This window comes from Prionailurus bengalensis, chromosome B2, assembly GCF_016509475.1.
Source record: "Prionailurus bengalensis isolate Pbe53 chromosome B2, Fcat_Pben_1.1_paternal_pri, whole genome shotgun sequence".
NCBI lineage: Eukaryota > Metazoa > Chordata > Mammalia > Carnivora > Felidae > Prionailurus > Prionailurus bengalensis.
In genome coordinates, this window is record NC_057349.1 from 36,752,553 (window position 1) to 36,764,965 (window position 12,413).

The window sequence follows — 12,413 nt, forward strand, 5'->3', positions numbered from 1 at the left end:
GGTTGCTTTATAAAGTTTAATGAAATGCCACTCAGTTCTGGAGCTGACTTCCTGGCTATCATTATTCTTAGCGGTCTTGCTGACCATTTTGTCCTTTCAAGAAAGCTCAGTACAGACTTAAGGAAGATAGATTTCATTAGATGAACGTTCCAAGGTTATTTTGGAATTTACTTGGGAGGATCAATGATTTCTGGCCCAATTTAAAAAAGATTCCAAACGAATTAAGTAAAAATTTTAGTTGAAATACTCATGCAACCAACAGCATTAAGAACCATCTCAAGACTAATTGATGAATAAAAGTCAACTAACTTCAAAGGGCTATACAGACTATTTTATTTTACTAGAAATTCAATGCAGCCACATTCTATGAAGCAATGTGAGGCTTGGAAGATACATAGGGAATTCTCATGGTAGTAGTGTTTGTTAATATAAGGTGTAATTTAAGCTAGCACATACTCGTCTAGAAGTGTGTTATTATTATGCCTCTAGAAATAATTCATGTTAGGATAACAAATAAGCTATGGCTACTCACCACTGACTGGGATTATTTATTTCAATTCATAATAAAAAGCATGCCTGAAAATTCCTATGTATATGAATGATATTCAGGTGGTAGTTTCGGTGTAGCCTAAAAAAGTCTTCCTCTACCACCTAGAAGTTTACAATGCCATGGTGTTTAATAAATATTGATTATTGATACTGAACTTAGTTACCAGAAATTCAAGATGGAGGCTTAGTTCAGATAAGCCTCTTTAAAGAAGCAGTTTGGGGTTGTGAGAAAGAGTTCATCATATGAGGTGTGTCATATTTTGTAGCGTGTACTTCTTACATTTCTCTCACAGGGGTTAAATCACAATCCATTAAAATAAACTACATTGCATTATAGCTTTCTTAGATCCACTCACAAAAGTATTGCAGTTCATAGCACGAAGACTATATGTTCTTCGTCCATTTTTATCTGTCTGGATCTGATTGTATGGCTTTGCAGACACTCTGCATTCATTTATCTGAGTTTTGAGCACTGATCACATGTCAGATGCTATGCCTTAGCACCTAGGATATCCAAAACTATTGTTCTATTAAGAAGTCAGTACCCAGTGGGAAGACAGGCATGTAAACATGGCTGGAAGCAGAAAAGAAATCCAAAAAAACTAATGCCAATAATCATTTATTTGTAGCTTTACAAGCCACACTTTTTGTGCGACACCCAGAGACGGGGAAGTTGCTGGTTAATTTTGATCCCAAAATTTTGGAAGTTGTTCGGGAAACTAAGTGCATGATAAAAATGAAGCTGGATGTACCAGAAGAGGCAAAGAGATTGCTAAAACTGGAGAATAAATTGAAAGCAGATAAGTTGCATTTGCAGGTAAGATAGATTATATTTTAAAATTATTTTTGAGGGAGTTTTTTGTTTTGGTAAAAGAAAAATACATCACTGGAGTTGTGCTGATGTGATATTGAGGGGAAATTTGTTACTACGTTGATTGTTCATTTTTCTTTCTTTTTTTTTTTTTAATTTTTTTTTTCCAACATTTTTATTTATTTTTTTGGGACAGAGAGAGACAGAGCATAAATGGGGGAGGGGCAGAGAGAGAGGGAGACACAGAATTGGAAACAGGCTCCAGGCTCCAAGCCATCAGCCCAGAGCCTGACGCGGGGCTCGAACTCACGGACCACGAGATCGTGACCTGGCTGAAGTCGGACGCTTAACCGACTGCGCCACCCAGGCGCCCCGATTGTTCGTTTTTCTTCAGTTTTATTGAGGTGCAGTTGACAAATAAAATTGTAAGATATTGAAAGTGTGCATCATGATGATTTGATATACATATACATTGTGAAAGTATTCCTGTCATCTAATTAACACATTCATTACCTCATATATATATATATATATATATATATATATACCTTATATATATATATATGCCTCATGTATATATATACCTCATATATATATCTCATATATATATATATACACCTCATATATATATATACATACCTCATTTATATATACACATACCTCATATATATATATATGTGTGTGTGTGCATGTGTGCACGCGTGCGCATATATATTATGTATATTTGTTTCTTTTTTTGGTGAGAATGTTTAAGTTCTACTCTCTTCGTAAAATTTGATTATATGCTATAGTGCTATCAATTATAGCCACCATGTTAATCATCAGATCTCAGTCCTTATTCATCTTTAGCTAAACGATTGCTCCCTTTTACCAAACTCTTCGTATTCCCTCACCACCCCCAGCCCCTGGCAATCACTTTTCTGCTGTTTTTACAAGTTCAGCTTTTTTAGATTCCACATGTAAGTGGCATCATACAGTATTTGTCTTTCTTTGTCTGCCTTATTTCATTTAACATAATGCCTTCAAGGCCCATCCATGTTGTTCCAAATGGCAGGATGTCTTTCTTTCTCAAGGCTGAGTAATAGTCCATTGCATATATATACCATATTTTCTTTACACATCCATTTATTGATGGATGTTCCCATCATCACTGTAAATAACATGGGAGTCCAGATTATCTCTTTGAGACCCTGATGTGGGAATTGCTATATCATATGGTATTTTTATCTTAAAATTTTTTGAGGAAACTCTAGACGTTTTTCATAGTGGCTGCACCAATTTACATCCACACCAACAGTGCACAAGTGTTCCCTTTTCTCCATATCCTGGCCAACACTTGTTATCTCTTGGGTGTTTGTTCGTTTCTTTGTTTGTTTTGAGAATAACCATTCTAATAGGCGTGAGGTACCATTTCACCGTGGTTTTGATTTGCATTTCCCAGATGGTTAGTGATAATTGACTACCTTTTCGTGTACCTATTGTCCTTTTGTGTCTCTTCTTTGGAAAAATGTCTATTCAGTTCCTTTGCATGTGTTTTAACTGGATTGTTAGTTTTTCGCATTTTTGTTGTTGTTGTTGTTGTTTTTGTTGCCATAGGCTGCCTTTTCATTTTGTTGATGGTTTTCTTTGCTGTGCAGAAGCTTTTAACTTTGATGGAGTGCCACATGTTTATTTTTGCCTTTGTTGCTTATGCTTTTGGTTAAATCCAAAAATCACTGCCAAGACAGCTGTCAAGGAGCTTACCCCATGTTCTCTTTTTTAGAGTTTTACCATTTCAGGTCTAAAATTTAAGTCTTTAATCTATTTTGAGTTGATTTGTGTGTATGTATTTAAGATAGGTGTCCAGTTTCATTCTTTTGCATGTGACAGTCTAGTTTTCCCAATACTATTTATTGAGGAGACTGTCCTTTCCTCATTGTATATTTTTGGCTCCTTTGTATATTCTTGCTTCTTTGTAAATTAATTGGCCACATGTCAGGGATTTATTTCTAGGCTCTTTATTCTTTTCCTTTATTTTATTTTATTTTATTTTATTTTATTTTAAATTTCAATATAGTTAGCATACCATGTTATATTCCCTTGTTTCTTCTTGATAGTATTAAAATACTGATGTGAAAACAGAATACTGGGAATATAAAAGGTGGAAAGGAGTTGATAACTTTGAAACTATTAAGGAAACATTGAAACAGCTTAATATTATTAATTTGGGGAAGGATTGATTGGAATCCTTATTTCCCATCACACCCTGCAATAAATTATGAAATGGCCAAAAATTGATCATTACGGTTCATCTCTAAAAAATATCTAAAAGAAAATATATAAGCCTATTAATTCTGATTGTGCATACATTTATTTTGATTCAAGAAAACAAGTGTGACATCAATAATAAGTATGCTTTCATGTGTTCCAGAACGGGGAAAAACTTATAATGAGAGACATCTTGAAAAGATAATTATCCATGCTATTTAAAATAGCATAAATAGAGAAAGGTAATTAAATAGTAAATATGAAAAATACAACTCTAGAAAGCTCCACTGACTTGCTCTTTAAAGGAGATGCTAAGGTAATTTACAGGTGAGGAAAAAGTATGGTAAATTAATATAAATTTAGGTGAACGGCCTTAATCTTGGCAGGACCATGAGGAAACAGGTATAATGACACCTTCCTGGTGTGAATCAAAATATGACTTGCTTTAAAATAAATTAAAGTAAAACACACCATTTTGGCTTTCAACAGGGTCTTCTGCAGTATTATGATGAGTTATGTCAGGAAGTGCCTTCAGTGTTTGTCAATCTGATGACCCCGAGAATGAAAAAGGTTGGTAATGCTGAAGGTTTTATATTGATTTCCCTGGTGTTTAAAATTAGATTCCCGTTCCACAGATTATGGATTTTATCTATTCTTGCCTAGATCTGCTATCTTTCTAGTTCAACATTATAGCTCTATTTCTCCTATAGAATGATTTCTTGTCAACAAGTTTTGTTGCCTTTGAAAAACAACTAAATCTAAATAACGAGCACTTTCTAAGAATCCATGATTCTTCATGGACAGCCAAAGGTGATTAAAAAACAAAGTCACCTTTACCAAGTATAATGGAGAGAAATAAAATTAAGGAAATATAACCTATAATATTTCCGGGTAATAAAAAGAAAGCCTTTTTAAGTAAATGCAGATGTTGTTGTTAATCATGGAAGCCGCTATGTTTTTTTTTCTTTTCTTTTTCTAGGTGGAATCTGTGTTGAGACAAGGGCTCACAATATTAACATGGTCATCCTTAACACTAGAAAGCTTCTTTCAAGAAGTTGACTCGGTTTTGGATATGTTCAATCAACTTTTAAAGAAGGTATGATAAATACATTTTTTTTTAACTACATACATTAATACTCAGGCTATAAATAATAGTTTGCTTATCTATGAAAGCTATTTAAAGGATGTGACTCTTAACTAAAAGGACATCTATTGAGTTAAAAAAAAATAATGCTTTATGTTTCTCTAACTGCTTTGGAGCCTTTTCATGCAGAGTTGCCTTGTTTTTGTCTCTGAATTACTTGCCTTCAATATGTTAAAATGGTAGTTCAACTCCACAGTGTACTTTAGAAAATGGAATAATTGTAGACTGTGGAAAATGGCAAAATGGAGTGCTTAAATATTAATACATCTAATGTTAGTTAGATGAGGCATTCACCTAATGGAGACGGTGTATTGATTTCTGACATCTTTTCTACATAGAACATGCATACCTTCTTAGATGTGCTTTTCTCTGATGACAGCAGGGTCAATAGACAAAACTCAGAGGCTTGAGAGTCAGATAAATCTAGGTACAATGATCTGCCTTTTGCGTTCCTTCCCAGGTTACTTTGCTTATCTGAGCCTTTGTTTCTTTAGCTGTAAAACTTGGGTAGTAATGAGTCATGGGCCAGAAGAAGGATTAAAAGAGATAACGTATATCAGATTATGACATATGTTGCTGCTCTATAAAACTTTAGTTCCACGTCAAGCTTTCTTTGTAAATGTACTCCTACAATTTCCACCAAATTATCTTGGCTCAGGCCCCAAGTTTCGAGATACAGCCCTCTAAATTATTTTATAATTCAAGTATATCTTGGATGAAAGAAGAGTTTTCCTCTCCATGTTTTTTCTTCTTGGTAGATCAGCGACTTGTGTGAAATGCATATTGATACAGTTCTAAAGGAGATAGCCAAAACTGTGTTAATTTCCCTGCCTGAAAGTGGTGCCACCAAAGTAGAAGATATGTTGACACTCAATGAGGTATGCACTTATGTGTTATATTTTAATCATAGAAATACTGGCTCATATACTTAAAATGCGAATTTATAATCTAAACGTGGAAATCTCTGTTAGTAGTATATAGACATCCTTGCTTTTTTGGAAATCCTCAGATTCAAAGACTTACAAGGCTTCAACAACTCAAGTCCATGGCCACACCCTAGATAGGATCTTACTAATATCCTCAACCTCGTGCTGGGGTTTCCTGGGGTTCCTTCCGTCAGTGGTTTACTGCTCTTCCTCCTCTGTGTTTACTCCCAGGGCAATATCGACTACCTCTTGGTTTTGACTACCACATCCTTGCCCTTTAAGCCACTCACAGAAATCTGGGAGTTATGTGGAGTCCTTTTCACACTCCCATTTCCTACCTCCAGTCAGTCTTCAGGCTTCAGGCCAATTATCTTCAGGCCAGTTTTTGCCTTTTACTCCAAGTTTGCTTGAATTAATTGCTTCTTCTTCTCCATACTTACTACCCCTTAATTAGGTCAGGCCCTTAAGGCTCATTTTGAGTTTAGTGCTTGATGTTATGATCTGACTGGTCTCTCTTCTCTATATCTGGCTCCATCATATCCATTCTCCACATTGCCACCAAATCTGATTGTGAAACTCGTGATCTTAAATCCTTCAACCAGCAGTGGCATCTAGTCTCCATAGGACAAAACCTAACCTCAGCATCACATTATACTAAAATTATTTGAGTATCTATTTATTCTCCATTGGCTCAAAATTACAAAAATAGGAACCCTAACGGTCTGGCACATAACACGTAGCACACATAACACAATCTCTCCTAGAAGTACTCACTTTACATCTTGAACTGGACTCTTTTATTTCTTTCCTGCCATGTGCTTCTGCTACACTTACTCTGCTGGTTGGGGTCACCTTGCTAGTGTCCTTTTCAAGACAACCAAGGGTGCCTCTGTCTCATGGGCTCCAATCCTGCCTATGGGATACAGGGCCCTTTGAGCCTGTTGCTATGGAAATTCAGCTTCTTCTTTCCAGGACACCTCTTCATGCCTTTAGGGGTTTGGATAAGCCAGCTGGCCTCTTGCCTCAGGACTAATTAGACATGAGTCAGCCCCTTCATCCCCAAATTCTAGAGGACATGGGTCAAGTTTTCTGAGTAGTACTTTTGAAGGACGCTACACTTATTTCTACCTGATCTCTACCGATGATCAAGCTTCCTTTCTATAATCTCAAGATGGGCAAAGGGCTAATGGTTGCCTCCCCTGCTACCATTTAAGAATTCACTTCTTCATAATATGTAGGACCTTAAAATCGTTTGTTCCCAGCACTGGGACCTTGGCTGTAACAGAGACAACACTAAATGATCCATTTTTACATCCTGTTCTTGGAGCATGCAAATTTAAAATGATTGTGTCTTCCTGGCTATTCGTTCCATCATTGTTAAGCTTTTTATCCTTGAAGTTTATTGTGTTTGACATTAATGTAGCTACACTGGCTTTGTTCGGTTATTATTTACCAGATACATCTTTTTCTATTCTGTTTTTTTTCAACCTTTCTGGGTTCTCCTATTTTAGGTTTTCTCTTATAAAGAATATTTAGCTGGATTTTGTATTTAATCTCCTGTAAAAAAATCTATCATTTTTTTTACAAATGACTATATAAATTTTTTTTTTTTTTTTTTTTTTTTTTTTTTTTTTTTTTAATTTTTTTTTTCAACGTTTATTTATTTTTGGGACAGAGAGAGACAGAGCATGAACGGGGGAGGGGCAGAGAGGGAGGGAGACACAGAATCGGAAACAGGCTCCAGGCTCTGAGCCATCAGCCCAGAGCCCGACGCGGGGCTCGAACTCACGGACCGCGAGATCGTGACCTGGCTGAAGTCGGACGCTTAACCGACTGCGCCACCCAGGCGCCCCAACAAATGACTATATAAATTTAATACACTTCCACTTATAATTCCTATACAATTCTTTTCATAAATTGTATTAAATTATATTATTTTAAATTAATTAATAATGAGGAATAGGTAATAAAAATGAAAATACAGAAACCCATTGTAATCAAATTAATATGGCATTAACAGAAAAAAACATAATTTAGAGGGACAAAATAAAGAATCTAGGAGAAAAAAAATCACAATAAAAATTAATACGTGTCAAAGATAGTATTTTTAGTTCAGTGGGGAAAACGATGGATCATTTAAATGGCGCTGGCAGAATACACTGTTTCTCAGGAAGAAAATATGATTAGGTGCCTGTCTCTCTTTTTTAATTATTGAAGTATAGTTGACATACAATGTTATGTTAATGTTTCAGGTGTACAACATAGTGATTTGACAATTCTATACATTACTCTGTGCTCACCATAATAAGCACAGTCACCATCTGTCACCATACATTATTGCAATATCATTGACTATTATGCTATACTGTACATCTCTGTGACTGATTTATAACTGGTGGTTATAATTCCCGTCACCTATTTTGCTCATCTCTCCAGAAAACAAAAGCACCAGTTTGTTTTCTATATTTATGAGTCTGTTTCTGTTTTGTTCTATTTGTTAATTTGATCATTTGTTTTGTTTCCATCCATGTTGTTTTAAATGGCAAGATCTCATTCTTTTTTTATGGAGGGTAATATTCCATTGTTTATATATACCACATCTTCTTTACCCATTTATCTATTGATGGGTACTTGTGTTGCTTCCATGATTTGGCTATTATAAATAATGCTGCAATAAGCATAGGATGCATGTATCCCTTTAGATTACTGTTCTTGTATTTTTTTGTGTAAATACCCAGTAGTGTGATTACTGGATCTATTTTTAACTTTTTGAGGAACCTCCATATTGTTTTCCACAGTGGCTGCACCACTGTTTGGATTTTCACCAGTGGTGCAAGAGGGTTCCTTTGTCTCCATGTTCTCACCAACACTTGTTTCTTGTGTTTTTGACTTTAGCCATCCTGACAGGTGTGAGGTGATATCTCATGGTGGTTTTGATTTGTGCTTCCCTGATGGTCAGTGATGTTGAGCATCTTTTCATGTGTCTCTTGGTCATTTGTATGTCTTTTTGATGTTAAGTTTTTCCATCTTTTTTCAGTGGAATCCTTCAGGCTGGCTTCTATATTTTTAATATGACTCCAGTAGTTTTTGAAAGCTTCCTTGCTTTCTGGAACTAGAGGGTACCTTACGCTCATCTTGCACATTTCCTGCCCCAGATCTGGGATCACCCATTTCTCTAGTTAGCCCTCATGCCTTTCCATGTTACCAGTGGAAAATGGTACATGGAGATCACAATCTGGGTCCTACGAAAGGCACTCATTTTAAACTTTTAGTCATTCCTTATAGTATTATTTCTACATCTCTAAGTAATATACTTGGGGTGCTATTTCTTGAGTTAGCAAATTTGCACATTATTTTCTTCCTGCTTCAATAAGTGAGCATTTAGCTTTTTGACCCTATCCTCTATCACTCCTCTCTTGTCTTCTCAATATAGTTATAAAATTATTTTTAGTTAAACAGTGATGGTAAGTACTAACACTTTATTATGCCTGTGTAAATATCAACCAATGCAGAATCAAGTACTGTACATACAATACATCTTTTCTTATACAACTTTTTGTTTTCCCTAGGGGTTCTAATTGCCTTTCTTTTCACATTTTCCTTCAAATACGCTATTATTTCAGAGTCCCATTTTTCTCCCAAGAGACTTCCTCTCAGAGACCTCTGAATCCCTGTTTCAACCTGAGTTGATTACTGTCCAGGTCAGCTGCAAAATTATAAATCCAAGACTCTCCCCCATCTGCTCTTTTTACTGGATTCCATATTATTCTATGAGGGAGAGCCCTTCAGATTCCATAATGATCTTTTCTCAGCAACTGAAAATTTCCAAAGAAGTCTCCTGTTTCCTGCCCCAGGGGTTAGGGGTAATTTCCTGCCTGTCATTTTCTTCTCGCTCATCCTAGAATCTCACTATATATATGTATGTACTTCATACCAGGCCCTACTTATAAACAAACACAATTAAAAGGGGCAGGGAATACCTATATGGATGTCCTTCTTTTTGTTCCACTTATAATGATAGTCATCTTCTATTGGTATGTACCTATAATTGTTGTGACACAGTCAACTGCTCAGTGGGGAAATATTCACACTTACCAGATCGAATTTACTTTGAAAACATGAACCAAGAATTTTTATATGCATAGAAAGAGAAACAGATCACACAAATCAGGGAAATTGGGACAGATTAAGTGTGAGTGGGTGTGAATGTGGCGATTGCATTGACATCACAACAGAAGAAGTTATTACTATTAGATAAGTGTTAGGTCTCCAAACTGCAGGCGGAGTTACGAGAGGTGGAATTTTGAAGAGTGCTTTGCCAGTCAGTATGCCCCACTCACTTGCGTCAGAGGTATCTAAGGTCTGGTGATATGTGGGCTGCCTTTGCATCAGGTAGGCCATTAATAGTGAAGGCAGAGTAAGATTTAAAATGACCGGGAAAGCCTAGTAATACTCTGGACAGAATTAAGTTTTGCAAACATGCACACATAATGCTAAGGTTGGGGGGGAGGAGGTTAGTTTGGGCCAACCAGTGGTTTCAGACCATATTTGGGAACCAGGGATATTTGTGGTCATTCAGTGGCTTCAAATTGGATCTTTTGCTCTGTGACGCTGAGGCTGGGACTCTGCAAACTACATTTATCTTTGGCCAGCTGGCTCCCTTTTAGGTTTTGCCAATAGTGCTGCTAGAAGGAGGATGGAGGAGAGAGAAGGGACTTGCTCTTTCCTGTTTTTCTTCCCGTTCCCAATACAGTCAGACGGCCTCTCTTAACTGGCAGTGGCAGTTAATCCTAGGTTCTAGTTTTTTCCAGTCCTTCCAGGACCAGCTTCTTGTGCTTCTCAGATGTACCAACACCATGACGCCTCTCTCTGAGCTCCTGAGGCAGTAGCACCAACTGGGCAGTTCCCTCACTTCCCAGCTCTAGGTCTAAAAATTCCAGCCTCTTGCCTTTGCTCTCCCACTCCCCAGGTATGGGAGCTGCTTCCTGAAGTAACTCTCTGTGTGACCTTTGCATCCCTTTTGCCTGTTTTGGTCCTTTAACAGTTGTTTCACCAATTGTCTGTATTAAATCCTCTCATTCTGTTGGTTAAAATAGCTGGTGTGGCATCTGTTTTCCTGACTGAACCCTGACTGACATATCTGATTCTTGATAGGTATACAAATGGAATAGAAAATCAGGGAAATTTGATTCAAGTTATGATAGGAAAACTGGTAAATACATTAAAGGTTGTTAAAAGTCATTTCAGCAAAATCACCTTGGCTCCGTAGAGACAGAAAATAGATTAGTGGCTGCCAGATGGGTGATGAGGAGGGACTACTAATGGGTATGGGGGTTCTTTGTGGGGGGAAATGAAAATGTCCTGGAATTAGATAGCAGGGATGGTTGTACAATTCTGTGAATATACCAAAAACCAATGAGTTGTACACTCTACAAGGGTACTTTTTGTGCTATTACATTATGAATTATATCTCAATTAAAAAAAGAAAGAAAGAAAATGATTTTGACTGTCTTTCCAGTCTGTCCCTGGACTTCCCCTCAGTATTTCAGTCTGTTCTTCTCTGAGTTCTAAGAATGGTCCATGGAGAAAGTATTCGACCTCTTTGCAAAATCTAGGTCCTCCAGATGGGCTCTAGATCCCACACCTCCTTGCCCTCCTGGCAACCTTCCTCCCCTAGTCTTCTTCCCTCTCTTCTAGATCTTCGACTTCGTCCCCTCCACCGGACTCCTCCCCCTCACAGTGTAATGTGCCGGATTATCTTTTCCTTGCCAACAAACAAAAACCTTCCCACACCTCCCTTCACTTCTCATTCACATCCAAACTTCACCAGCTTCTTGTGCATGCTGTCTTCACTTCCCCATCTTTCAGTTCCCATCTCCATTTGCTTTCCTCCAATTCCTAGCGTAGGTGATTTCCGGCATGGATTATTATTGGTAATAACTTTATGGAGATGTGGTTCACACACCATACAATTTTACCCATTTAAAGCATACAATTCAAGGGTTTGAGTTTATTCACGGAGTTATACAGCCATCGCCACAATTTTAGAACATTTATAACACAATTTCATCTCAACCTCTCCAGCCCTAGGCAACCACTAATCTGTTTTCTGCCTCTTTAGAGTTGTTTGCTTTCCCTGCTTATCTGAAGTGGCTCTTACCACTGGCATTCCAGTGTTTACCACTGTGGTGAATAAATTGGGAAGGGTGGAATGCTCCCATTTATTTTTCTCTCTCTAAAATGTTATGGACATTGTAGACATGTCAAAAGGTCTATTCAGTTTTATAGACCAGTTTTCTTTTCTGAATTTAACTAGTTCTCAGCTTCTTCCCAAAGCCTATTCGAAAAGTTCAGAAAGGCAGAGCACAGACTTTTAAATCAGACAATGCTGGTTGTAAACTCCTATGTTTACCACCTGCTATGTGATTTTGGACAAGTTACTCATTCTCTCTGAGCCTCAGTTTTCTAATTTGTGAAATGGGGACAATAATATTACCCATCTCAAGCAGTTGTCATTTAATTAAATGAGTTAATACACATAAAGCTCTTAAATTGATGCCTGGCATAAGCAAGCACCGTGCTCACTTGTTCACTTAAAAGCCTTATCTCGTTTGAATCTCAAAGCAACACTTTGGATTGTCTTTTTAAAAACTTCTCATTTTCAACTTTTGACATCATTATCTCTCCTGTCTTTCAGCCTTCTTTCTTTCTTTCTTTCTTTCTTTCTTTCTTTCTT

At 37.0% G+C, this 12,413-nt stretch overlaps 1 protein-coding gene across 1 annotated transcript in view; it reads left to right on the top strand.

Moving 5' to 3' along the window:
- The window catches only part of DNAH8 (dynein axonemal heavy chain 8), a 327,851-nt gene that overhangs the window by 69,280 nt on the left and 246,158 nt on the right, over window positions 1–12,413 (top strand). Inside the window, exons 18-21 of the mRNA XM_043591305.1 lie at window positions 1,179–1,366; window positions 4,097–4,177; window positions 4,587–4,703; window positions 5,510–5,629. Coding sequence (XP_043447240.1) covers window positions 1,179–1,366; window positions 4,097–4,177; window positions 4,587–4,703; window positions 5,510–5,629 — 506 coding nt within the window. The remainder of the gene's footprint in view (window positions 1–1,178; window positions 1,367–4,096; window positions 4,178–4,586; window positions 4,704–5,509; window positions 5,630–12,413) is intronic.